At 38.8% G+C, this 27,406-nt stretch overlaps 1 protein-coding gene and 1 pseudogene across 7 annotated transcripts in view; both read right to left on the bottom strand.

The window, feature by feature from the left end:
* The window catches only part of LOC132682464 (histone-lysine N-methyltransferase SETDB2-like), an 89,070-nt gene that overhangs the window by 18,588 nt on the left and 43,076 nt on the right, over nt 1–27,406 (bottom strand). For 4 of the 7 annotated variants that reach the window (XM_060637908.3, XM_060637905.3, XM_060637907.3 and 1 more), the window contains 8 exons: nt 27,032–27,201; nt 24,388–24,604; nt 23,788–23,887; nt 22,306–22,399; nt 19,935–20,012; nt 19,240–19,580; nt 16,688–16,776; nt 11,986–15,877 (listed from right to left, as the gene is read on the bottom strand). In XM_060637908.3, coding sequence (XP_060493891.3) covers nt 15,760–15,877; nt 16,688–16,776; nt 19,240–19,580; nt 19,935–20,012; nt 22,306–22,399; nt 23,788–23,887; nt 24,388–24,604; nt 27,032–27,201 — 1,207 coding nt within the window. In that variant the 3' untranslated portion in view covers nt 11,986–15,759. Of the gene's footprint in view, nt 1–3,300; nt 3,423–11,516; nt 11,894–11,985; nt 15,878–16,687; nt 16,777–19,239; nt 19,581–19,934; nt 20,013–22,305; nt 22,400–23,787; nt 23,888–24,387; nt 24,605–27,031; nt 27,202–27,406 lie in introns of those variants that run through there. The other 3 variants (XM_060637909.3, XM_060637913.2, XM_060637911.2) reach the window with 3 other exon arrangements.
* LOC132682472 (small nuclear ribonucleoprotein G pseudogene) lies at nt 17,456–18,274 on the bottom strand (annotated as a pseudogene).

The following is a 27,406-nucleotide window of genomic DNA, read 5'->3' as shown; positions in this document are numbered from 1 at the left end:
AAAATGAACTCAAAATGGATTAAAGACCTAAATGTGAGACTTGAAACAATAAAACTTCTAGAAGAAAACATAGGGAGTAATCTCTTAGACATCAGCCATAGTAACATGATATGTCTTCTTTCTAGATATGTCTTCTTAGGCAAGGGAAACAAAAGCAAAAATAAACTATTGGGACTACTCCAAAATAAAATGTTTTTACACAGCACAGGAAACTGTCAACAAAATGAAAAGGCAACCTACTGAATGGGAGAAGATATTTGCAAATGACATATCTGATAAAGGATTAATATCCCAAACAGATAAAGAATTCATATAACTCAACACCAAAAAAACAAATAATCTGATCAAAAATGGGCAGAAGACCTGTAGAGACATTTTTCCAAAGAAGACATACTGATGGCCAACAGACACATAAAAAGATGCTCAACATCACTCATCATCAGGGAAAAATAAATCAAAACCACAATGAGATATCACTTCACACCTGTCAGAATGGCTAGTATCAAAAAGACAAGAAATAACAAATGATGGCAAGAATGTGGGAACAAAGGAATGCACATGCACTGTTGGGAATCTAAATTGCAGAGCTACTATGGAAAACAGTATGAAGGTTCCTGAAACAACTGAAAACAGAAATACCATACGATCCAGTAATACAACTACTGGGTATTTATCCAAAGACAATGAAAACACTGATTCAAAAAGATATACTCACCCCATGTTTACTGCAGCATTATTTATAAGAGCCAATACATGGAAGCAACCATAAGCAGATGAATGTATAAAGAAGGTGGTGTGTTTGTGTGTGTGTGTGTGTGTGTGTGTGTGTGTAATGGAATATTACTTAGCCATAAAAAAGAATGAGATCTTGCCATTTTCAACAACATGGATGGACCTGGAGAGCATTATGCTAAGTGAAATATCAGACAGAGACAGACAAGTACTATATGATTTCAATGATATGTGGAAACTAAATAACAAATGAACAAACAAAAAATCAGAAAAAGACCCATAAAGAGAGAATAAACTGGTGGCTGCCAGAGAGGAAGGTGGAGAGGGCACAGGCAAAATGGGTGACGAGGAATGGGAGGTCTAGTCTTCCAGTCATGGAATGAGTAAATCCCAGGGATGAAAGGCACAGACTAGGGAATATATGTAGCTAATGGTATTGTAACAGATGGTAGCTACACTTGTGGTGAGCACAACATAATGTAGAGTAGTAGAATTACTCAATATGTTTACACCTGAAACACATAACACTGTGTGTCAACTACAATTTTTTTTATACTTCAATTTAACGAAAAAAAGCATTAGGAAAAGGTAATGAAACAAAAAACAAACAACAACAAAACCAAAGCCAGGAAAAAGATTAATCCAAAGTTCTAGACCTCTATATAAAAAAAAAAAATGTTTGAATATTTCTGAAATTCATAAAAAATGACCTGAATAGTTGGAGATACTCTGTTGATGGATAGAAACACTCATATAATTTTTCCCAAATTCAATGGAATTCCAGTTAAAATTCCAAAAGGAATTTGTGTGAAACTCATAAACTGACCCCAAAATTCAAAGCACTAAAAAAGAGCCATGGCTTATCATAAAATTATAGTAATTAAGACAATGTTGTACCAGCTGAGGGATAGGCAAAGTGACCAATGGAACAGACTAAAGAGCCAGAAACAGATATGTATACATATATTGTTAGCACACTGGATAAAAGTGGGGGTTCTAGAAGTAGGCCAGGTAAGAATCCTGGCTCAGTCACTTACAGCTGCATGACCTTGGGCAAGTGACTTAAACTCTCTGTGCCTCAGATGTCTCATCTTTAGTTTGGGCATAATAATGATACCTACCTCTTGGGGTTGTTGTAAGGATTAATAGTTTAATACAGGTTAAGCTTCCAGAATATTACCTTACACCTGGTGAACACTGAATAATAAGAGTTATCATTATTATCACTAAAATCAATGACAAAAGAACAGATTAGTCAAATAATGCTGGGAAAAGGGGTTAATCATATGACAAAAGAGGAGATCCCTACTTTACACAGTAGTCCAAATAAATTCCAGTTGGATTAAGAAACTAAATGAAAAAAGACAAAATTTAAAATTTGGGGGGGGAAATCTTAGTAAAGAAAAGAATTTCTTAGTGAAGAACTCCTACAAATTATAAAGGAAAACAATGATATATTTAACAAGAATACATTATAAGGCTCTGAAAGGAAACACCATAAATTAAAAGCTAACATATATAATAATGCATTAGCATCTATTTATATACATATAAAAATACACTTAAACAAAATCAATATCCCAAAGACAAAATGTGGTCCAGCAACACAAGTCACAGAAGTGACAAAAAGATCTGTGCATAAGCATAGCCAAATCTAGAAACTGCAAATGAAAACAAGAGACCATTTCACACCCATCAGAGAGGAAAAAATTAAAATTTCATAATATCATGTATGGCAAGGAAGACAAGAAATGAATTTGGTGTCATCCTTTTGGAAAGCAATTTGGTGCATGTAGTGAGGTGCAAAATGCACCCTCTGTGTCCACCATTTCTGGTTTTTGCTCTGTGCCCTACACCAGAGAAATTCTCCCGTGATTTAGGGGACTTATACAAGGATGTTCATGACAGCTGGTTAGTTATATGAAAAAAAGTGGAAAAACCTAAATGCTCATTCACATGAGAATAGTTTAATAGTGGCAGTCACAAAAGAATTCTCTAACATTTAAAATTAAAGACTTAAGAGTGAAATTTCTCACATGGATAAATCTCAATAGTTCACAGAAGCTGGCTGAAATTCTACAAAGTCCAAGAACATGTAAAACCTCATCATACCTTGTTATAAGCACTTAAATATACATGGTGAAAACAAAATCTGTGATGGCAATTATATCTCAAGAGGGATGGTGGGAGGGGAAGAGAGAGAATTAGAGAGTCCTTAACTATGTTTTATTTCTTAAAAAAAAAAAAAAATCCAAGCTAAAGCAAATACAGTATGATTTTTCAAATCTGGGTGAAATGTCTATGGGTATCTATTATATTTGAAATATCTCATTAAAATATCTTCAGAGAAGCTTATCATAATTGTGTTCGATCAGTTATAAATACAGCTAAAATGTAATCATAAGGTGGTAAGATCTGAAACAGTTTAAAAAGTTAGGAAATTTGCTTCCCAAATCCCCACTTAAAAGCCCAAACCATGGCCAACTCATCATTCTTTGTCTCCAAAGTACATTATCTATATTAGTACGTCCTTCCCTAAAAGGACTCATGTGTTTTCAAGTAACTTACCAAACAATTTTCATGAGCAGCTATAGTCTCTTTTTTTGCAATGTATAGGACACTATACTCGGAGTCTTTGGGGCAGAGTGCACATGTCCTTTTTTCCATCTTTTCTGCAACCTGAAAGACACCTATAAGTAACATCCTTGATGAGAAATGGAAAGGTAGAATTTCTTGGTCTCCATAACTCTTCCACCAGTCTTAAAAGTAGAAGGCAGGGCACTTGTTTTTATGAGAGGTCCTCAACTACTAGAGAGAGAAAAAAAATCGGGACCCAAGTGGAAAAGCAAGTTATTTTGTATTTTTTTTTAACAGCTTAATGAATGGAGGGACAATAGTTAATGTTCATTTAAAATGTCTAAACACGTGGAAAACTTTGTTCAAGAAACAACCAGAGGGTGCCTGGATGGCTCAGTCAGAAGACCATGCAATTCTTGATCCCAGGGTTGTTTGAAACTCAGGTTGGGTGCAGAGATTACTTAAACAAACAAACAAACTTAAAAAAAAAAAAAAAAAAAAAAAAAAAGGAAAGAAACACAACTAGGAATTTATTTTTTTTTAATTTTTTTTTTAATGTTTATTTATTTTTGAGACAGAGAGAGACAGAGCATGAATGGGGGAGGGGCAGAGAGAGAGAGAGACACAGAATCGGAAGCAGGCTCCAGGCTCTGAGCCATCAGCCCAGACCCCGACGCGGGGCTCGAACTCATGAACCGTGAGATCGTGACCTGAGCTGAAGTCGGACGCTCAACCGACTGAGCCACCCAGGCGCCCCACAACTAGGAATTTAAATACAAAGCTCTCAAAACACTGCCTTGCCAATACTAAGCTCTCAATAATTATTACTATTATCATTACAAATCAACAAGAACACAATGATATATTCAAGAAACAGTGCTCTGCTCAACTGCCTGTAAACAAAAATTTTAGATCCTGTGTCAGACTATACTCAAAAATAAATTTTGAGTGAATTAAAGATGTAAATGAGCAATGTGCTATAATTTAAATACACTTAAATCTAGCATTATAATAACTTAGGAGAGAAAGCTACATAAAGGTAGAAAATTGATTTTTTTTTTTAAAGAAAGGAATGGAAGAAAGGAGAGGAACTAAGAGAAGGAGAGCTAGGAAGAAAAGGGAAGAATAAACAGAGAGAGAAAGAAGCCATCTGTTCTCAAAACCCCACTGGCATGTCACTGAGAGGTAACCTTCCCATTTGTTTGCTATTCATTTGGCCACAAGCATCCATTTAACAATTTTTTTTTTTTTTTTTTTGCCCTTTCCAATGCTCATCCTCTTTTTGATTTGGTTTTCTGTATTAGAACACACTTGTGTTTTTAATCTTTCAACTTTTAGTTTTGAAACAAGGACTTACTTTACCATTTAATGATGAGTTTTAAATTTAGATGAGGTTGAGGTGCCTGGGTGGTTCAGTTGGTTAAGCCTCCAACTTCAGCTCAGGTCATGATCTTGCGGTTTGTGAGTTCAAGCCCTGCGTCAGGCTCTGTGCTGACAGCTCAGAGCCTGGAGCTTGCTTCAGATTCTGTGTCTTCTCCCTCTGCCCCTCCCCTGCTCATGCTCTGTCTCTGTCTCTCAATAATAAATAAATGTTAAAATTAAAAACAAAATAAATTTAGATGAGGTTAACCACTTAAGGGGTTCCTATAAGTTGTTCCTAAAAGTTGTTTTTGTTATTCAAAACAAAACAAAATCTCTGAAATTAGATCTTGCATTTCACAAAATCATAGGACAGCACTTTTTTTTAAAAAAGGTTATTTATCTATTTATTTTTATTTTAGATTGAGAGAGTGCAAGCGGGAGGCAGAATGAGAGAGAATCTCAAGCAGGCTCCACACCCAATGCAGAGCTCTATCTCACAACTATGAGATCGTGACCTGAGCCAAAATCTAGAGTCAGATGCTCAACTGACTAAGCCACCCAGGTGCCCTTAGAAGACTGTGCTTTGGAGCAGCATTTATCTCACAATCTTCCCCCCATCACCCCATGTTTATTTATTTATTTTGAGAGAGAGAGAGAAAGAGAGAGAGCGAACGAACACAGAAAGTGAGTGGGGAAGGGGCAGACAGAGAGAGAGATAGAATCCCAAGCAGGTTCAACGCTGTCAATGTGGAGCCAATGCAGGGCTCAATCCCATGAACCATGAGATGACAACCTGAGCTGAACTCAAGAGTCAGAAGCTTAACTGACTGAGCCACCCAGGTGCCCCTCAGATGAGTTTCTTCTTTAATTTCTGTTTCCTGGATTTGGGTCCTAACTACTGAGGATAAAAATATGTAGTCCCTCTGCTCCCCACCAATCAAGAAAAAGGGGTTGAGACTGAGAGAAAAACCTCAAATGACTGAGAGAAAACCTCATTTTCATTCATTTCAAACCACCACCAATTTGGGAGCACCTTTGGTAGGAGAGTCATTTTGCTGGGCACTCTAGATGGGTGCTAACAGAAACATAACGTGAGCCACAAATGTGACCTACAGCTAAAAAATTTCTAGGAGCATTGTAAAAAAAAGCATCAAGAAATGGGTGAAATTAATTTTACCCATTAAATAATGGGTTAATTAATAACAGGCTCTATTCAACTAAACGTATGCAAAATATTATCCTTTCAACCTTTAATTGACATAATTAATTCATTCTTTAGTACTGAGTTTTGAAGCTTGGTGTACTTTGTGCTGAGTGTGTCTTAACTAAATAAGCCACATTTTAAGTGCTCATAGCCATGTGTAGTGAGTGGCTACTGTGGAGAACTGCATAGCAGAGGACACAAAGAAACAGGAGACAGAACTGTTGCCTGAAAGAAGCTAACAAAATAAGGAGATGAAATGCTAATAAGGAAAATAAAATAACAGGATAAATGCCACAAAGGAATATGATTGCTGAGTGGAAAATACAATACATGCTATGGATCCAGGGGAGTACAGTGCTCCCCTGTGGGATGGGGGATGGGGTGTTGTCAAGGACATGGGCCTTGAGCTGGTGCAACCTGGAGACAGACAGAAAGGGGGGAGGCGGTGGGAGGGACACTGGAGACTATGTAGCGATGTGGGAAAAGGTCAAGAGGTTTGACCAGGGGCCAGAAAACCAGGATCCTGAAGGGGGAGGGAGTCTGTGCAGAGGAAGCTGGAAAAGAATTTGAGAAACAGATGTAGAAGACTGCCAGGAAGGATTTTTAAGCAGGGGAATGACATGATGAAAGCGTTGTTTTAATCAACTAAATTTCAATACAAAAACAAAAACACAACATGGCAGGGGGAAGGGTATTACAAAGTTGCCAAATGGAGAGACAATGTGTATGTTTTTCTTGGTCTAAAATAATTCACATTATGGGGGGAAAAAGTTTTAAGCTTGATCTCGATACATGGAGAGAAATACTGTGCTCCAGAGTAGGAAGACGGGACATTATAATCCTGTCAATTCTTTCACAAATTGTAGGTTTAATGTCATTTCAACTTAAATTCCAAGAAGGTTAAAGAACTTGGGGAAAAAAAAGTTTATTTGGAAGAATAAAAGGGCATGGATGGTGAAGGAAACCTTGAAAAGAAAATACAAGGGTATCTGGCTATCCCATCGAAAACCATACTATAAAGATACAACTAGGACAAAAGAGTAGATGACTATGTCAAAAGAAAGGATACAAAGCATAGAGAGAAGAATATAATCTATAATTATGAATTTAACATATCATAAGGCAATATGTGCATTTCTTCTCTGGCACTGATGTCCTCAGGACATTTTCTGTTGGGTTATTCACTATTTTCTTATTGATTTATGAGCCTGTTATGCATTCTTGTTAGTCATATGTGTGGTCTTTTTTGTTTATAAAATGGACATACAGAATGTTTAAACGTTTTATTTGATAAAAAGGAGATATGACTTAGAAAACACCTCCATAGCTCTATTTTCTTCTAAAATTTTATTTTTATATTAAAATATTAATGTGAAATTTATTGTATTATAAAGTACGAGATGGGGCTCTAACTTATTTTCATAGTGGTTAGCCAGTGATTTAAATCTCCTTTTCATACATTTAATGATTACATATGTTTGGGTTTGTTCACATACTTCTATTTTGTTCCATTGATCTGTCACTTTCTCTGCCAATACCACACTTTATAATTTTCAATGTTTTAGAATACATTTTAATATTTGACAACATAATATACCATCCTAGATGGAAAATAAGGAAAAAAAAACCCAATATTTTATTCACCTCAGGCCCCAAATATACTTTGTTAAATACTATATTCTTTTTAAAAGAACACACAAACTGGATATTAAATTTATAAAGCACAGGCTAAAAAAAAAAAAAGCATCAAATTATTAGTGACAAAATCTGGAATAAAAATCCCTAATAAAATAGTATGATAACATTTGATAGGCATGCAATGCTCCTTGTTGTATAAGAGCTAGGCATTTTCACACAGCATTACCCTTTCCTTGTGCAAAGCTGGACTTTTGGACAGGTGCACTGTGCAGGGCTGAGCTGTCAGGCTTTGGATACTAAGCATGGCCCCCTGTGTTTCCTTTGGGGACTGACCATCTGAGTTGCATTCCCAAGTCTGCAGGTTTTTGGGTTTTGGCACCTGGGAATATGGTGGTGGTAGCTACACCATTGCCTTCTGACCTAGAGTTTTGTCACTACAACCCCCAAAGTGGGACACGCAGGCTCCCCCTAATGGCCTTTTCTTGGTAAAACACGTCCTCCTCATAGTTTCTTATAAGATCTTGGCTTTTCTAACTTGTTCATTCTTCCAGACTAGAGGATGCATGTAACTCTGGAGTTGAGGGGAAATCACACTAGAGGCTCTTATATAGACAGGCATCTCTCACTATCTGAATGCTTGCTATGCATTATCCAAAACTCATGGACCAAATAAATACATTGGATAACTGATAGTCCTCACCTTCTGAATTCAGGAACTGTATAGGTTCAGACAGTGAGGGATAGGTGTATTATGGGAGCTGGGCATTTTAGGGAAAAGTCCATTGGTCTCCATCAGCAGCTGACACTAAGAACAATGAGGATCGGCAGGGCTCCCCATGGTCCTTCTATTGTGTCTAGCAGGCCTAAGGACTCACAGAGACTGATCTGACAACAATTCCCCCAAAATTAAACTGGTAGTCAAGAAAGGTTCTACAGAATGAAGCTGCAGAAAAATGACAAGCCAGGAACATATGAACTCTGACTAACTCAAACCAACAGAATGAATCTCTGTCTCTAGGCCCATCTCCATCTGGAAAGGGATTACTAATGTCACAGCCTCTGCAGGGATGTCAGGGGTGTCTTCCAAATGTTCCTTTTCCCAGATATGGTCTTAAAGCCCATTGGACAAGGGAAATCCAGCCAGAGGACAGAATCTGGGGTAGCCAGACTGGATAGCCAAGAAACACGTTTCACCACTAAATGAGTGGATGATGGAATGAGAGTCCCTAATCTTACAATTCCATTTACAAGCCCTTTTGTTATGATTTATGTTCTGGACTGGCAACCGATTTATGGTGCTGGCTTGGAAACTTATTCCTCTTTTCTTCTTTGATCAACTTATCTATTATTGCAGCTTTTTAAGTTCTTCCATTATACATAAGATATGTGGGAGAAGTCAACTTTACCACTGAGTCCCATGACTGCACACCTGTAATGGATAAAGACCAAAACAGAAGAGGAGTGGACATTACCTAGAGGCTTGGTAATGGACTTGGAAACATAAATGTATTTGGGAGAGCCAGAAAGCATTACTGGGGACAGCTTTAGAGTGTATAAACAGGGGGATGCCTGGGGGGCTCAGTCAGTTAAGCATCCAACTTTGGCTTAGGTCATGATCTCATGGTTTGTGAGTTCGAGGCCCACATCAGGTTAGCTTGAGCCCTGCTTCAGGCCCCACACTGACAGTGCAGAGCTGGTGTGGGATTCTCTCTCTCTCTCCCTCTGCCCCTCATGGGATTCTCTTTCTCCCTCACTCTCTGCCCCTTGCTTGCTTGTGCCCTCTCTCTTTCTCAAAAAAAAAAAAAAAAAAAAAAAGTATAAACTGGAATAAGAATGGGCATGTTGTGGGAAAGGGGTGGCGGACAGCCATGTTCAGTGGACTTCTTTAAGATATCTATCTCACAATCATACACAGGGATGACCCTCAGCAGGCACATTTGTATTATGTGACTCCATTTCCCTACGCACAGCTGACAGTCCCAGAGGACCTATCTGCCCAACTCTCAGATATACAGAATTCAGAACAGAAGACTTTAGTTCAAACTGGGCTGGTTTCCCTCCTTAGAAAGACATTCCCCATCAGCAACAGAATAGAAGCCAAGCTCAGTGGTACATACAAGCCCACTCATTCCTTCAATAAATTCTTAATAAGAACCTATTAGGCACTACAAATAAAACAGACAATGAGATGAGAGTTTCAACTCTCATGGAACTTTATTCTAGTAGTAGAGACAGACAAGTATTTTTTTTCCTGCTAGTGATAAGTGTTATGAAAAAAACAGAGCAGGGAAAGGAAGTAGAGAGTCATGAGGGAGGTGGGGTGTTCTCTTAAATAGCATGGGCAGGCAAAGCTATGGAGGGACACACTTGAGATTTGAATATGGTGGGGAAGTGAGAAATGTGATGCAAACAGAAAGACCCTGAGGCAGGGGCAGATCTGGGGGCTTGGAGGACCCACAAGGCAGTAAGGGGTAGCAAAGTCATCAAGATGAGCAGGTATGGGATCAGATCAGGACATGGGTTACACTGTAGGCCACGGTAAGAGATTGTTTGGAAGGTAATGAGACTGTTGAAGGGCTCTGTGTAGGAGAATCACATTCGCTTTTTTTTCTTAAAGATCATTTTGGCTGTTGTACAGTCTTGTCTGTATGAGAAGTTGGAGTAGGGGCCAGATCAGTAGTCCAGGCAGGAGATGATGGTGGATTGGGCTTGGATGGTAGCGAAGGTGCGAAGCGGTCAGGCTCAAGATCTATTCTGAAAACAGAACTGACTGGTCTGATGCATTACATGGGAGGTGAGGGAGAAAGAGAGGCATTGAGGGCAGTGCTAACAGATTTGGCCTGAGAAACTGGATGAATGGAATGCTGGTGGTTGAACAGGTTTGGAATACATGGATATACGCAGGGAAACAAAAATTCTCTTTGGGATATTCAGTTTGAAATCATTCTAAGCATTGATGAAGTTGGTTATACAAGTCTGGAGTTTGGGGAAAATGTCAGGATGGAATCTCATCTCTAGTAACATTCCATAGGTAACACTAGCTGAATGAAAATATTCAACCACTTGGTTTAGGGTTGCCATGTGAAGTTTTGAGGCTGGTGCCTCTTCCTGTCATCACCTTTGTATGGAACACCCTTTCAAACTTTCTACCTCTGGTTGCCTCTTGCCATTTAAAACTAAGGGCATCCTCACCTCCATAAAGCTTTCCCTGAACACCAAGTTGAGTTAGGAGCCCCTCATTTGGGCCTCTGTGGTGCTTACTTACCAGGTCATCTTCAAGTTGCCTATTCGATTCTCTAAGCTGGGGTCAGTTTAACTCATCTCTGTATTCCCCAAATCTAGCCCTGAGCCTGGCAGGTGGTAGGACCTCTACATCTGTTTAAGTGAAAGGAAGGCACAGACTCAGACTATTGCCTTATTCACAGAGAGGGTTGCTGAGGATCTGAACTACTGAATGAAAAGGAGGAGATGGTTCCAAAGAGTCACATTCTCTGCAAGAACCTTCCCAACCGCTTCCTGAGACCCAGCTAGCCACTTCTCTTCAGGAAGGGGTCCACTCCTGCCTACTTCTCCACTTCTCTGACAACATTGTTTTACAGGTGGGTGGAGCTTCGCGTGGAGAGTAAGCCCACCAGAATTTATGTCGGTTTCCTCTGATGCCTCCATTCCCAGTAGAGTAGGACAGTAGCATTGGGCTGTCCATCACTAGTGGGAGAAGAAAGCGGGACACAACTCTCCTAAGTGAAGCTCCGGGGCTGAGGTCTGGGCTCAGAGTCCCTGCGGAACTGCCCGAAGGTCTGTTGGAGGTGAACGTAGACAAGCCCAGCAAGTTCGGCAAGTTTGCCAGCGCTGCCTGAGGGGCTAGGATGTGGATCCGGGGGGCCCCCAAGCGGCCGCAACAGTGAGCAGACCCTGGGCCCCGCCCTGTGATTGTGGGACACTGCATCACCCCCCTCCTATCCACAACTCCATCCCCGCGTGTTCGCGCGCGCACATTACTCACCAGTGGGGTGGGGGAGCTGGTCCGGCGCGTCCTTGGCCAAGGAAGACAACGCTTGCTCCATGGCTGCACCCTCCGTGGCTGTCCAACGGCTGTGCTCCTTGCCTGCACTTCCGGAAGTTCACAGGCAGTTGCAGAGTTTCGTTTTCGTAAAAGCTGTGATGATCCATTTCCCCTGCATAGGGGGAAGTTCTGAGCAAGAGACGCGTAGAGTTTGCAGACGTAGTTATCATTCAAATAGGAGCTCGCATCTTATCCAGATCTGGTCTGAATCTGAACTTGCTTTGTTTTGTTTTTAAACTTGCAGGCGTTCCCCACCCTGCCCTGACTTTTCCTCTTCAAATTGGGAGGAAAGATGACCAAAACCTGAGATCAGCTGAAGTGACTGCTCTTCTGTTTCTTTAAAAATTGTGTAACACCAAGTCTGGCCTAAATAGTTATGTCATAAACGTAGGCGGAATTAACAGACTAATTCCAGTTGCAAGTCGCAAGTCTTTATTTAGCACCCATGGGGTACACAGCACCATACAAGACGAGGTTTTCAGTGCATGTGACAAATATACATGTAGAGAACACAAATGCATATAAATTACAGATAAAAAAAATTCTGGAAAAGAAGCATGTCATAGTCGGTGGTTTGCTGAGGAATTAAAGGAAAACTTCTGCAGGTCTTGCATTTTGAGGTTTTAAAGAGAAGAAAGGCAAAATTGGGGACAGCAGAAAAACAATATTTAAAAAGATAACTTGGGACAGTCTTGACAAATACAGAAATGGGTTACAGAAGAATGGGGCTCAAAGGGGAGATAAGAGCAGACTCTGGCAGCCAAGTTTTTGCCCTTAAATCAGGAGGAGAGACAAGTATTCCTTGGCAGGCCAAAAACAGTCCATAACAGACCATTGGAGACTTGGTAGCTCAGCTACCTCATGGTGTGGCACTTGAAGAGCCCTTTCCCCCAGTTTATAATCTCAGCCTTTTTAGTGTTCCACTCTTAAGTATGAGTAGACTGCCAAGATCACCAACTGAGGAAAGTCTATAACATGAAAGACAAAGACCAAAGGAAATATACAGTGAAAACAAATAAACCTTTGAGGTCACAAAATATGCAGGAAGAATATAGATATGAATGTGTGTGCACACACTTAAACCTATATACATGACACTTTCAAGAAGATTTGATACTGCAACCATGAACCAAAAATAGGATGCTATTAAAGAAAAATTCAGAGAAGAGAGCTCTAGAAATTAAAAATATGAGACCAGAAGGGGAGCCTGGGTGGCTCAGTCTGTTAAGCATCCGACTTCGGCTCAGGTCATGATCTCACGGTTTGTGAGTTCGAGCCCTGTGTCTGCCTCTGTACTAAAAGTTTGGAGCCTGCAGCCTGTTTCAGATTCTATGTCTCCCTCTCCCTCTCTACCCCTCCCTACTCATGTGCTTGCTCTCTGTCTCAAAAATAAATGAAACATTAAAAAAAAAAAAAAAGAGACCAGAAAAATAAAGCACAATACATCTATATTGGAAGATTCAGACTGAGGAAATCTCTCAGCAAGTTACAGCAAGAAGACAGCTGAAAATATATTTTGGGGAGCCTGGCTGGCTCAGTTGGAAGAGCATGTGACTCTTGGTCGCAAGTTTGAGTCACACACTGGGGGTAGAGATTACTTAAATAAATTAAAAAAAAAAAATGAAACTCTTAAAAAGAGAGAGAAAAGAAAATTAGAAGAGAGTCAATCCTGAAGGTCTAACATCTGAATAACAAGAATTCTAGAAATAAAGAACAGATTAGGAATCATTAAAGAAATGGTTCAAGATGATTTCCCTGAACTGAAGGACAAAGTTTTCAGATTGAAAGATCCCACCAAGCACCCAGGATGAAAGATGAAAATGGACTTCACCAGAAAGGAACACTGAGACAAAGATAATTCTATCAATTTCAAGAGAGATTAAAACTGGTCATATATATAAAAAATAAGGAACAGAATGACATCTGACTCCAGTAGTCACCCTGGAAGCCAGAAAGGAGACCATTTTAAGACTTCATAGCAGCAGCACTGGAAGCTAGCAGATGCCTTCAATATTGTGTATGGAGGCTACTCAAGAATTCTATACCCTGATAAAATAGCAATCAAGCATACAGGTCAAAATAACATAATCAAACATGCACAGTCTCAAAATATTTACCTCTCGATTTTCCTTTTCAAAAGCAACTAGGAAGAATATGTCCTTCACCGATATGTGGGAATAAACCAAGGAAAAGGGAAATAATGGAATTTAACTGGAAATAGATCTGACATAGACAAAGAGAATCTCTAGGACACTGATGGAAGATGAGAGCTGTGAAGCAGATCAAGATGTTAGGACTTCTGCACAAAAGTATTTCCCATACTGATTAAGTATCTTCACTTTCAGTGTACTACCTAAAACATCTTTACTGTGAATAAATGGACTTAACTTTCCTCATCTGTCTGGAGGCTGTTTGTTGGCTTGTAACTTTTGCTCCTCTTCCTAGTTCCTAGGTTTCTCACTCCATACAACAATTTCAAGTTAAATTTTCATCTAGTTTAATATTTTTAAGAAATTAAATTGGGTCCAAACTTTGAACAGGTTTTTTTTTTTTTTAATTTTTTTTAATGTTTATTTACTTTTGAGAGAGAGAGAGAGAGAGAGCAAGCGAGTGGGGGAGGTGCAGAGACAGAAGGAGACACAGAATCCGAAGCAGGCTCCAGGCTCTGAGTTGTCAGCACAGAGCCCTACGTGGGGCTCGAACTCAAGCTGTGAGATCATGACCTGAGCTGAAGTCGTACGCTCAACTGACTGAGCCACCCAGGTGCCCCGAACAGGTTTTTTTTTTTTTTTTTTAATATTTTTGAGAGAGAGAGCGAGAGAGAGAGAGAGCACGAGAGCACTGCAAACTGGGAAGGGGCAGAGAGACAGAGACAGGCTCATAGCACAGAGTCCAATGCAAACTTACTAAGCATGAGATCATGACCTGAGCTGAAGTCAGATGCTTAATGGACTGATCCACTAGGTGCCCCAAACTTCAAATAGGTTTTTATTTGAACAGTAACCAAACTAAACCCAGAATCAAGTACAAAAGAAAAGAAAAAAAAAGACATAAAACCTCTCAAAAGCCAGAACTACTTTTAATTACTACTTTTTGAGCTGGTATTCCTGTTCTGGTTCCAAGGGAGAAGTTCCTGGCAGTCAAATGTACATCTTTGTTATGGGTAAAATTAGTTTTGACTCTTGGAGATTCCCAGTCCTCTTTCTGCTCCATGATAAGGGCTGGGTAACCCATAGCAGAGTAACTCCCTTTTTCTCAACAAAAACAATTTGCACATCATACACAGGAGAATTCAAGCAGCTGTTCCAGACTTTACAATTGAGTAGAACTGCCTTGTTTTGTTGTTGCTGTTGGTTTTTTTTAAAGTGAAATTCTTGCCCAGCACAATCCCTTCTGGCTTAAGTAAGACACTAGTTTTCTAAGTTTTGCTAGTTTCTAAGTTTTGTTTTTCTTATGGCTCTCCTCTACTTAGAACAAAAATATTCCAATTCCTCCAGGTTTCTATTCCCTTTGTTTCTTGTCTGTGTTTGTACTGGAGAAGTAAAGAGAACCTATGGAAAAGAAGTTTCCTCTCAAAGTTTGTCAAAACCTTCTCCATCTTAGCACTCAAATGGTTTGATGGGGCAGAGTTGCAAGGAGCCAGACAGAGCTTCTCCAACTAGTGTTAAAATATTGGAAGTGATATGTATAAGTTAGTTCTTACATATTCCTCAGGCTCTGTTGCCCACCTTATGGCTTATAATGATAAATTATTTGCCAAGAATTAAACAAATTTTGTAAGTAACAATGTGAAATTTGGCCTTTTGGGGGCATAAACTCAATAATCACAAAAGTAAATACGATCAACTGAATTCTATTGTGACATTTGTTTCTCTTAATATATAATTTACAAATAAGTTACAAACTGTATAATGGTATTTCATATAAAATATACACTTCCATCCCACTCATGTAAAGTTGAACAGCAGAAAGAATAAAGAGATAGCCTATGTGTATGAAAATGTCCTTATTTTGTTTCTAGCATTTTAAGCCACACAAATGAATTCCTTGACAAGGGTAAACTGAGAGGAATTCTCTTGATGGATCACAACCTAAGTTAATTCCACTGATGACTGAAAGTTTCTTGCATGGCTCTAATTGCAGCGTGATATGCTAATTTCTTCAATAGGCATTAGCTACAAATTTATAATATTTTCTTTCTACATTTATTAACCCCACACTGGCAGAGGATTTCTTTCTCAGGCACAGTCCCAGCTTCATACCCATAATCCCATGTTAGTTCTGTTCTTGCTTTCACATACCTAGAAAGTAGAAATGAAAAAAGTAAACAAATTACTCTGAGTAACTACCAAATGAACCAAATTTATTATATCAATTTCTTAGTAACATTATTAAAAATCTTCAACCACCATCCACCAGTTAGGAATGCTCTTTTATTAAGAATAATCATTTGAGTTTTTTTTTAAGATTTTTTTAAAGTGTATTTATTTATTGAGAGAGTGTGTGAGAGTGCGCGCGAATCAGGGAGGGGCAGAGAGAGAGGGAGAGAGAGAATCCCAAGCAGGCTCTACACTGTGAGGGCAAAACCTGATGAGGGGGTCAAACTCATAAGCTGTGAGATCATGACCTGAGCCGAAGTCAGACACTTAACTGACTGAGCCACCAAGGCATCCTAATCATTCGAGTTTTATTTCAAATCTACTAAAATCCTAAGTAAGAAGAAACTTGTCAATATCCCAAGAAAGGAAGTGTTTTACAAACAGTGGAACCTAGTGACATGAGGAGGTCTGTGGTACAAGGCCTGTGGTGTGATAGTTGGGGGGTAGTTCTGACTTAAAGAACTAGTTAAAGATATTCTATATCACTTATTCCCTGAATTGAGCTGGACAAGACCTGCCATTGTCAGCCCTTTCAGGCATTAATTCTCAAAGGAAATAAGAACTGAAATTTTAGCTGTTTAAAATTTTATTGACTAGCAACAGTTTGGGATAAATGAATATTCTAGGGTACCAGATATTAGGGGCTTACTGTAAGCACATATTTTCTTTTATATTTTCCTATTGTTATTTTTTACAATTTCAAAATTAAATCACATAAAAGAAGTTTCAAACCTGTTGGTGAAGAATGCCACCAATGGAAAATTCCTGTCACGTGTTTCTACAAAAACATTCTGTACCAAAAGATTTGGGCAACAACTATGCTGTTAAAATAAATAAACACAGAGGTTAGATAAAGAGTTTGATACCTTGTTTTTGAAGCATTAGAATATCATTCTGTTTCTAGCACATCTCACTTATTTTCCTTTCTTTGTTTTTGCTAATATGCAAAATATCAGAGACTGTAATTTTGTTAATATTAGGAACCCAATCGGAAAAGCTCTGTTCTGACATTCTTATCCTGCTGGTAGAAATGCAAAATGGTACAAACTTCTATAGAAGATAATTTGTCAATTTTGTCAATATTATAAATGCATTTATCCTTTGATTCAGCAATCCCCTATCTGGGAGTGTATTCTACAGGTACATCTGTACATGTATCTATGTGTAAGATTATTCACTGAGCATTGTTTCTAAAAGTTTAGAAACCCAAATGTCTTATCTAAAGAGGATTGGTTACAAAATAAACTTTGGTATATCCATACAATGGAATCCTATGCAGCTATAAACAAAAACAAACAGAAAGAGAAGCTCAGTGTACTGATATGGAAAGGTCTCCAGAGTATATTGTTAATTAAAAAAAACAAGGCATAGGACAGTGAATATGCTGTTATGTAAGAAAGAGGGAAAATAAGAATATTTATATTTATTTGTATTTCCATAAAAAAACACTGTAAGAATACGTAAGAAAGTAATAAAAATGATTTTACATATAGAGGGTAGAGTAGGGACAAGGTTAAATGAATGGAGGCATAGTTATTTTTTAGGGTATTTTTTTTTAACAGGACAAAAAAGGTTAATACGAAGAATGTATGTGACCTGAGTTTTACATGATCATCAAACAGACCTTCTAGAAAGGGAACATATGTAAGCAACTGACATCTCTGCTGAATACAACCATTAGTTATCCTTGTTCAACGCTTCTAACATGATATTATTTTCTCTGATTACCACCATTCCAATATTGTTCTATTGTCCACTAGCTCCCATCTCCATACATTCATCTATTCCCAGATTCACAAAAAGACCAAATCCCAGCAATTTTCCTTGAATATGTCTGCCACCATTCAATTTCAATGATAACTTCCTGTCCACATTTTTTCAGTTGTGCCAGTAAGCTTTACTCATCGTGCATACATACAGGCTCAGAGTTACCCTGAAACAGAATTCTGTTTGGCTGTATGTATGTATTCTGTATGGCTTTTTATTTATTGATATATTTGCTTTAATTTTATTTCCATTTTAAAGTCACGAATGTATTTTCTTTTTCTTTTCTTTTTTTTTTTTAAGTTTATTTATTTATTTACTTAGAGAGACAGAGAGCAAACATGCACAAGCAGGGTAAGGGCAGAGAGAGAAGGAGAGAGAGAGCATCCCAAGCAGGCTTTGTACTCTGCACTGAGCCCAACATTGGGCTCAATCTCATGACCATGAGATGAAATCAAGAGTCAGATGCTCAACTGACTGAGCCACCCAGGTGCCCCACAAATGTATTTTCTATATTAAAAAAAAAAGGAAGGAAGGAAAGAGGGAAGAAAAAGGGGAGAGGAGAGGAGAGGAGAGGAAGACAGATTAATTCTATTTTTCCACAACAAGAGAGTTTTTCCAAAACTCAGGTTGTGTGCTAATTGGGAGAGGTAAAACCAACCATATGGTTCTGGTGCAGCCACTTTCAACACAGCTGACAGGAAATAAAGCCATGACAGTTCTTTGTTGGGGATCCTTCTTTAATGGCCCCTTAGTTATGTTTAATGGCATCTGACATGTTTGGCAACAGTAGAGAAGTAGTCAAAGTGGAATAAAGAACAGCAGTTGGGGACAGAGGAAGAGAAGAAAGGATTCTGTTCCTTGTTAACCAAGTATCCTCCTAACTAGGTGAAAAAGAAGCCAAATAAACAGATCACCTAGCAAGGAAAAGGCTATTTTTTTAATGTTTATTTATTTTTGCGAGAGAGAGAAACAGAGCATGAGTAGGGGAGGGGCAGAAAGAGAGGAAGACACAGCATCAAAACAGGCTCCAGGCTCTGAGCTGTCAGCACAGAGCCTGATGCAGGGTTTGAACTCATGAGTAGTGAAATCATGACCTGAGCTAAAGTAGGACGCTAAACAGACTGAGCCACCCAGGCGCCCCAAAAGCTGTTTGTTTTTAAAGATTTGCTGACTTTAGGTTGGGCAGGGGAAGGGGGGAGCGGATGGGAGGGTGGGGGAGGCTGGGTTGGGCCTGCAGGTCAGAGAGGTGCTGAGTATTAAGGAGGGCACTTGTGATGAGTACTGGGTGTTGTATGTCAGTGATGAATCACTAAATTCTACACTTGAGACTAATATTGCACCGTATGTTAATTGGAATTTAAATAAAAACTTGAAAAAGAAAAAAGATTTTCTGACTTCAGAATCTTATTCTCTTTTGATGGCAGGTCAATTACATATGACTGCACATAAATTTCAAACCATTCAAAAAAGCATAGAAAAAGAAGTTGTTTAGAAATGTGATCAGCCCATATACTCACATTAAGGAAGCGGCCCACATTTCCTTCTTTTGTGGCATCCAATAAAAACACATTCCCTTTATTGAACTTCTTTAGAGAATCAGGTGAAGTGTTCTTGGTTTCGCTTTGGAACTCTTTATCACAAAAGACCTGCTGGTTTTGAAATGCTGGAGATCTTTCCCCTTGGGGCTTTTGTATTTGAGACTTGAATTCCTTTATAATATTCTGATTATCCAGTGGGGTTGCTTGGTTACATCTTCCCCCTGATGGTATTTCTTCTCTACATTTGGTTATATCTATCACATCTGATTCAATCAGCAGACTGTTTTCAGTGTCTTTAACTTGGTAAGAGCTTGAATCCTCTAAGAAACATTTTAGAAGGAAGTGTCAGCAAATATACTTGGTTAAGCAACAGTCCTGAGATTAACATACTAATTAAATGCTGGCTGCTTTAATTATCTCTAATTCTTACAATGTATGAAGATAGATAGTACTCCAACTTTACAAATGAAACGTTGAGCCTCTGAGAGGGTAAGAGATTCACCTGACTGGCAATAACAATGAGAAATGGGGTAAGAAACCAAGAACTGTCTCAAATATTTGAGAAATTGTCTAGCTCCAAGTCTGCCTTCTTTATACTACCTTTTTATGAATGTACTGCTTGCCTCCTGTTACTATTACTGTATTTAATCTCTACTACTCATAAACTGACTTACCTCTCTTCAACTCTGGAATCTCTGTTTCCATATATTCTAAACACCTGTAACAGTGGGTGTTTAGGGAGTACTCTAGGCCTGTAGGACAACAATGAAAAGCCTGAGAAGACCTGCTGGCATTACCCTCTACAAGTCCCAAGAGCAATAACTGTATTGCTGGGGGTTGTGTACACATTAGTGTTTGGTGGTTCTGCTACATGACCACTCAATAGTTACAAATTTTTAAGCAATAATACCTTAGAGTAAGATACGCTGCCTTAATCATTTTTTATCCAATAAGGGAAATTTTTTTTAGAATATTCAAAAGTATGAATCCTTGTCAAACAGAATAAGTAAAATCATTTATTCTTTAAAAGTTACTGTGTCACCTAACTCAGTGGCACAAACAAATTGTTTCCTTTAATGGTTTTGATTTAATCATTACTGTTACTGGCTGCTGTTCCTACATGTTCTCGTATTTTAATCATAGGTTCCATGTGAACCATAATAGTACATAAATGATTTTTATAGTGCCTGCTATATATTAACACTATAGCAATCAATGAAAATAACAAAAGAACCAAAGCAGTAGTATTCATTATGGCTCACAGGCATGAAATGGTGAAGGAAACCAGAATATGCCATCCCAAAATATGCTTCTTTGACATAAGATTATTTTAGACTAACAGCGATTAAGCAGCATATGCAGGAAAAGCTCATCTCCCTCCCCTTATCTGTTTAAAAGCAGTACATAAATTTACAAAGGTGTCCCTCCTCCTACTAGGAAGGACAAAAGTTAGTGACAAGAGACAACTTTACACTTTCATGAGCCTGGAAACCAAACCAGTGGAATCTACGTAACAAACTTTACTAACTAGCCTTTATCCACTATTGGTTTCTCACATATTTACCTTCCCACAACTTGCTGCCACTAGAGACTCAAGGTCCTTTTCATTTGTCCTGTCACCCTTCTAAAAATTTATTGCTGTTGTTTTTTGAGAGAGAGAGAGAGAGAGAGAGAGAGACAGACAGACAGACAGACAGACAACACAACCAGGGGAGGGGCAGAGAGAGAGAATCTTCAGCAGGTTCCATGCCCAGCGTGGAGCCCAATGTGGGGCTCGGTCTCACAACCATGAGATAGATCATGACCTCAGCAGAAATCATGAGTCGGACGCTTGACTGAACCACCCAGGTGCCCCTAAAAATTTACTGTTCTTTGGCTAAGATGCTAGATAAGCCACAGTTCTAAGCTACTTCTTTGTTACTCATCTCTAAGTACTCCCAGGTGTTATATGTATGATACACATGGTAATAGTGATACATGGCAATGAATTTCTTTTTGCTTTTCTCTTGTCAATCTAATTTACAAGGCCTCACACAGCTAACCTAAAATGGGTAGAAGAGATTTTCCTCCCCTACAATTATAGAATAATTATAATACACAAATATCCTTTGTGATAGACCTTTTCTGTCAAGCAGCTGCCTCGCTCCCTACTCCCAATCTCCATCCTTTAAGACCAGGTTAGGAGTTGGAGATACAGATGCAAGGAAGCTCAAAGAGAGAAGAGGCAATGGCTGGTTATTTAAAAAGGGTCATCTTTCAGCAGTATCCCTCTGTGAGGGAGATAGTGAAATGCAAAAGTACCAAAATCCAGGTCTGTCAAGTTGTAACATGAAATCCAGCAAGAATGGTAACATTCAAAGACAAGCACTCAGAATAGCAGTATTTTTGCTCTGTGCTGAGCATCTCTGCAGCAGTGTTGGGTGGAGTACTGTAGAATGATGTATCTTTATTGTTAAAGAGTTAGGAAATGGCAGCTTTGGACAATGCTTCCAAAACCAAAGATAACACTGTGGACTACGTAACTCAGAGTTGTCTCTACCCCACTCCTTCCTGCCATGCCTCAGATCACTGTTGGCATACAGACTAGAGGATGGCACACTTCTTCTGCAAGGGGACAGAGAGCAAGTATTTTAGGCTTTGTGGACCATATGGTCTCTGTCCTGACTATTCAGCAATGCTGACATAAATCATCAGAGACAATATATAAATTAATGAGTGTGGCTATGCTCCCACAGAAGTCTTTATGGACTCCAAAATTATAATTCCATATATAATTTTTGAGTGTCACAAAGTATTATTCCTCTTCTCATTTTTTTCCAGTTACTTAAAAATGTAAAAATTATCATAGCTCATGGGCCATACATAAACAGATGGTGGGCCAGATTTGGTCCACAAATTGTAGTTTGCCAACCTCTGATATAGACAAGAAGTAACTTATATAATGAATGCAGCTTGTTTAAGTCTGAGAAAATGAGCCACAGGTATTGAGCAGGACAGACAAAACAGCAGAAGACGCAGGCAATCACAGAGTGAAACAAAGCCTACTTTTCATCTCCTTGGCTTTGGGGTTCAGATGTACTTGGGTCGGTTTAAATCCGTCATTATCTTCTGAGGTGACAGACTCTGAGGAAGTAAATCCCTTAAAAGAGAACAGGGAAGATGTCTTTACTTTCTAGCTCAGGAAAAAGAATTTAATTTAGCAGTTAGCCCACTTTCATCAAGTGTCAATCTTCATAGGCTGTAGCTACCAGATTAGTTTTGAAAGCCTCAAAGCTGATATCATAAGGAATCTCTGGAGTGATGGCACCCTTTTGGCCGTGTTCTGCTTCTAGGCACTTTAGTAAACCACAGCTATAAAGACTTTATCAAGACTGTCAAGACATTCTTTAGGCATTAAAATTTAAAATAAAATTCTAATACATCCATCTGTATCCCTCAATTCTGATACCAGATTTGGCTTCAACCGTAAGATGTGCAAAGACAAAAACACACTTTGGCTAGTTTTTACTTCAAAGAGAAGGTTAAGGGAGTTGCCTATCTTTATGAGTTGTAGACACTGCAATCACTTCATATGGTAAGGGTAGCTTTTAAAAAGGGCATATACTTAACACCATGCTTGGCACTGAACTAACTGTTCAATAAATGTTGACCATTATTAATTATTCAAGTTACTTAAAGGGTCAACATTTATTGAGCACTTGAGTGTCAGGCATTGTGCTACGCAAAGTATCTGATGTTTATCTCATTTAATCCTCTTAACTCTGAGATCATTTTACAAATAAAGGAACGCAGACTTGGAGAGATCACCCAGGTAGTAAGAAACAGAGCTGGAGGTCAAACCCAGGTCCATGTGGTCTGATGGCCCAACTTTTTCATAATTTTGTGATCCTGAGGAGGTATTTACTGTACATTACTAGGGCAGAAGATAAATATCTGCACACCACCTAGGGCGGAGTTTTTACTTTTCATCAACAAGCCCTACTATGACCTACCATTATGTCTTCCTGTTCTTTTTCCGGTATCTTTCTTTGCTTTCAGGTTATAGTCTCTGACTAGTTATTCTTCTCAGTACAGACTGAAAAGTGTACCTTTAGAGGCTATCATGTAAAATGGTGCTTTCTGGAAGATTCTTTTATTAGGCTGTGCCTCTTCTTTCTCTTACATCTTACAACCTTATCTCCTAAGCCTACTGTATCTTTTTTCTTATTATGTATCACTATCAACTCTGGAACACTTTAACTTTTCCTACAAATTCTCAGAACTGGATAGCTCTCAGTCTCAGTGGAATACACTGTCAGATCATGACCAATCCTCTCCTTATGTATCTAAGTTGGGAACATGCCAATCCACCATGGAGGACACTAATAAAGCACGGTCTTAACATTTCAAGAGTACGCCCGTTCCAAAATAATAAAAGAAATCCTACACATTGAATAACACAAACAATTGGAACTAAGTAAAAGACAGAAAGATGAGATAATAGTTAACGTTCTCAGAAGGGCCCCATCTACATTTTGCAGTTTTTACCATCTTTTTCCCATTGTGTTGAATAATGGCTGTCTTGGCTTTAGGACTTCTAATGACTGAATGATACTGAATTCTTGAAATATTGTTACATTTCATTTCTCTGAAAAGAAAAAAAAGTTATTCTATATATCACTAAAAATTCTCTTTATTGGACTTTGAAATACAGATATCACTGTTACATAAATATCCATTAGAAATTAATCTAATAACATCTACGGATAGCCCCCACTAAAGAAAGAAACATATTTTAAAGTCAATCATATTTGAAGTACATTAAAAAAAAGAATCCATGAAAAGCTTTGCACATAAGTTGACAGAAAATACAAAGGACTGCAAAAGTTATGACATCCATAAAGACTCCGATTAAAGTCATAAATTTTTTAAAGGTAAAACTCCAGAAATGGAACACTGAGGAAAAAAGTATGTTGGCTAGATTTTAAAATCTAAGTGTTCTAGATTTCTCTGTGTTAAACTTGTAACTGTGAAGCAAGTTGATATACAGGAGATACACAGGAGTAGGGGTAAAGTAAGACACAAAGAGAACCACGCTTGATCAATAATACAGATCAATCCTGATTAGGTTTCTAAGATTTTACTTACGTAACAGGTTCTTTTAAATTATTACGGAATGTAGGTGGACACTCCTCAGTCTCAGCACTTCCATGTGTTTCCAGGTCTAATGGGATAACTTCTACCTCACAATCTGCAACTTCTATTTTCCTCTTTTTTGAAAACATATTTTTCATAATATTCTCTTCCTTTCCATTTTCATCAGTAGGATCAGGTTTCCCAGTGCTAGATCTGCTTAGTAATCTTCCTAAAAGAAAAAAGGGTTTAATGAGACAAAAGATAATTGCTAAGCAACAAAAGAGCATCTTTATTCTGCTCCATTACTAAAGAACCCTGTGAAATATCCTTTATTTCTAGAATGAAAATAAACACATTAACTAATCCTAGAAAACTCTTGTAAGAAATAATAAACAAAAGACCAGTGAGAGATTTCTTATCTTCCAGGATATGAAAAAACATTGGCCATCTAAAAAAAGCATTGTCTGTTCTGGTATAACATGAAAGAGAATAGATTTAGCTACAATAATATAAAACAAAAATACAGATCAGAAAGCATTCTAGAAAATTAGAGAGGTGAACTCTAGTCTTAAGATTACAGCTTTTATGGGGCACCTGGGTGGCTCAGTTGGTTAAGCATCCAATGTCAGCTCAAGTCATGAGCTCATGATTAGTGGGTTTCAGGCCCACATGGGGCTCTCTGCTGTCACCACAGAGCCCTCTTTGCATCCTCTGTCCCCCTTTTTTCTCTGCCCCTCCCCACTCATTCTCTCTCCTTCTGTCTCTCTCAAAAACCAACATTTAAAGAAAAAGAGTATAGCTTCTGTGTCTAGTTAAAAATGCTGTATCAGCTAAAACGTCTATTCTTTTTATAAAGTGACCTATTTAAATCTGAGGTGATATGCACCTATTATTCTCATATTAAGTTCTAGTATACTATTAAAATCTTCAAGTTTATGCATTTTCTTGTAAGGGACTCAAAATTATACTTACCAAGTCAAAATTAGCAGCCGGATCAGAGAGATACCTTAGGTACATTTTCTAGTAATGCAGATAAAGCCAATGATACTTCCTGGACACCATGTGGCACCTTATAAGGCAGCTAACTTTCATCAGAGTTATTTTGAGAAATATGAGAGACAAATGTGTAGGTAAATTGTGTAGGATGTGTGTCTGTAAGTGGTATGTGACAGGGATCCAAGTGTGACTGTTATGAATTATAATAATTCTTGCCCTCACTGAAGTGAACCTGGAATTTCAGATGAGAAGGGCTGCTCTAGTCCCTGCTGCCTTACTGTCAAGACTCAGTCTAGGACATTTCCTTTAGACTGGCTCCAGAGTTATGTTCCCTCAACCTTTCTCATTTCATGGTACACATAGGAAGTGAGGATTTTTGCCTGATACTCTGGGGTAAATGGCTGACACTACCGGAGACTGGTGTTTCTGGCCTGGCGGCCGTGACCAGAAAGAATCAGTAACTGCACAGGTGTGCCCGGGTGGCTCAGTTGGTTAAGTGTCTGACTTCGGCTCAGGTCATAATCTTGCGGTTCATGAGCTCGAGTCCTGCGTCAGGCTCTGTGCTGAAAGCTTGGAGCCTGGGGCTTGCTTCAGATTCTGTGTCTCCCTCTCTCTCTGCCCCTCCCGTTTGTGTGCGCGCGCTCTCTCTCTCTCTCTCAAGAATAAATAAACATCAAAAAAAAAAATCATTAACTGAACAACTATGACACACCAGTTGGGAAGTTTTGCTCAGAGTGTGGGCAACTCTCTCGAGTCCCTGAAACGGAATGAGCTGCTTAAAGTCACTGCCTGAATCATCCTGTGCAAGTATTTATTACAGACTTAACTTGTTACATTCTAACAGCCCAAGTCATTGAGCAAGACAGTCTTTGATTGATAATCTTTACCTTAGCAAATCAGTTACAGTTTTTTTTTTTTTTTAATGTTTATTTATTTTGAGAGAGAACGGAAGAGGGGCAGAGAGAGGGAAAAAGAGAATCCCAAGTAAGCTCTGTAGTGTCAGCTCAGAGCCCAATGCAGGCTTATTCTCACAACGACAAGATCACAACCTGAGCCAGTATCAAGAGGTGGACGCTCAACTGACTGAGCCACCCAGGCACCCCCTCCCGAGTCATGTGGTTTTCTTTCTTTTTTTTTAAAGTTTATTTATTTATTTTGAGAGACAGAGACAGTGTGAGTGGGGGAGGGGCAGAGAGAGAGGGAGACAGAAGAGAATCCTAAGCAGGCTCCATGCTGTCAGCTCAGGGACTGACCTGGGGCTCGAACTCACAAAACTACGGGACCATGACCTGAGCCCAAACCAAGAGTCAGATGTTTAACCGACTGAGCAACTCAGGCACCCCTAGTTTTCTTATTCAAAAAGACTTCTAACCTTACCACAAAGCATCTGTAGCTATCATGGAGACCAAAAAAAAAAAAAAAGCCTCACACAATAACCCAAGTTTTATCTCTGAGCCTTTCTTTTCTGGAACATCCAGTGTTTCCTAGAACATGTCACCCCTTCAGTGCTCAATCTCCTAGTTACTTGTCCCCCTCTCTTATGCTCCTCCTATATATTGTTGCTCCTGTCCTTGCTATAAGATCTCAATGGCCCTGGCTAGTAAAAGAGATTCAGAAATGTGGACCTTACTATAATTTGAATAATTAACCTTTGCTTTACCTGAATAAATGCAAACAAATGTCCCTCTGTCAATGTCATCTAGGCAGCGTACTCCCCATCCCTTCTTTTCAGTTTTGAACACCTGTAGCCTCACTTGAGGTCCATGCTGCACAACTCGGTTTTGACACATTTGTCGATTACACTTGCACAACAGGCTGCATTCATAAATGCTGTCAATAAAATATGCAAGAGAAAATCAATCAGATATCCAAATTAAAAGCAAAAGCAGTTTATACCGCTACCTCACCAATAATTACCAAGGGAGGCAGACTAAGTGTGAAGGCTCCTAAAGCTAGACTGCCTGGATTCTCATCATAGCTCCAGCCATCTACTATACTAACTGTGTGGCTTGGATGAGTTATTTAACCTCTGTGC

This window comes from Panthera onca, chromosome A1 (genome assembly GCF_046562875.1).
Source record: "Panthera onca isolate mPanOnc1 chromosome A1, mPanOnc1 haplotype 2, whole genome shotgun sequence".
NCBI classification, from domain to species: domain Eukaryota; kingdom Metazoa; phylum Chordata; class Mammalia; order Carnivora; family Felidae; genus Panthera; species Panthera onca.
The sequence above is the reverse complement of the archived record's forward strand: the minus strand, read 5'-3'. Positions and strand labels throughout refer to the sequence as shown.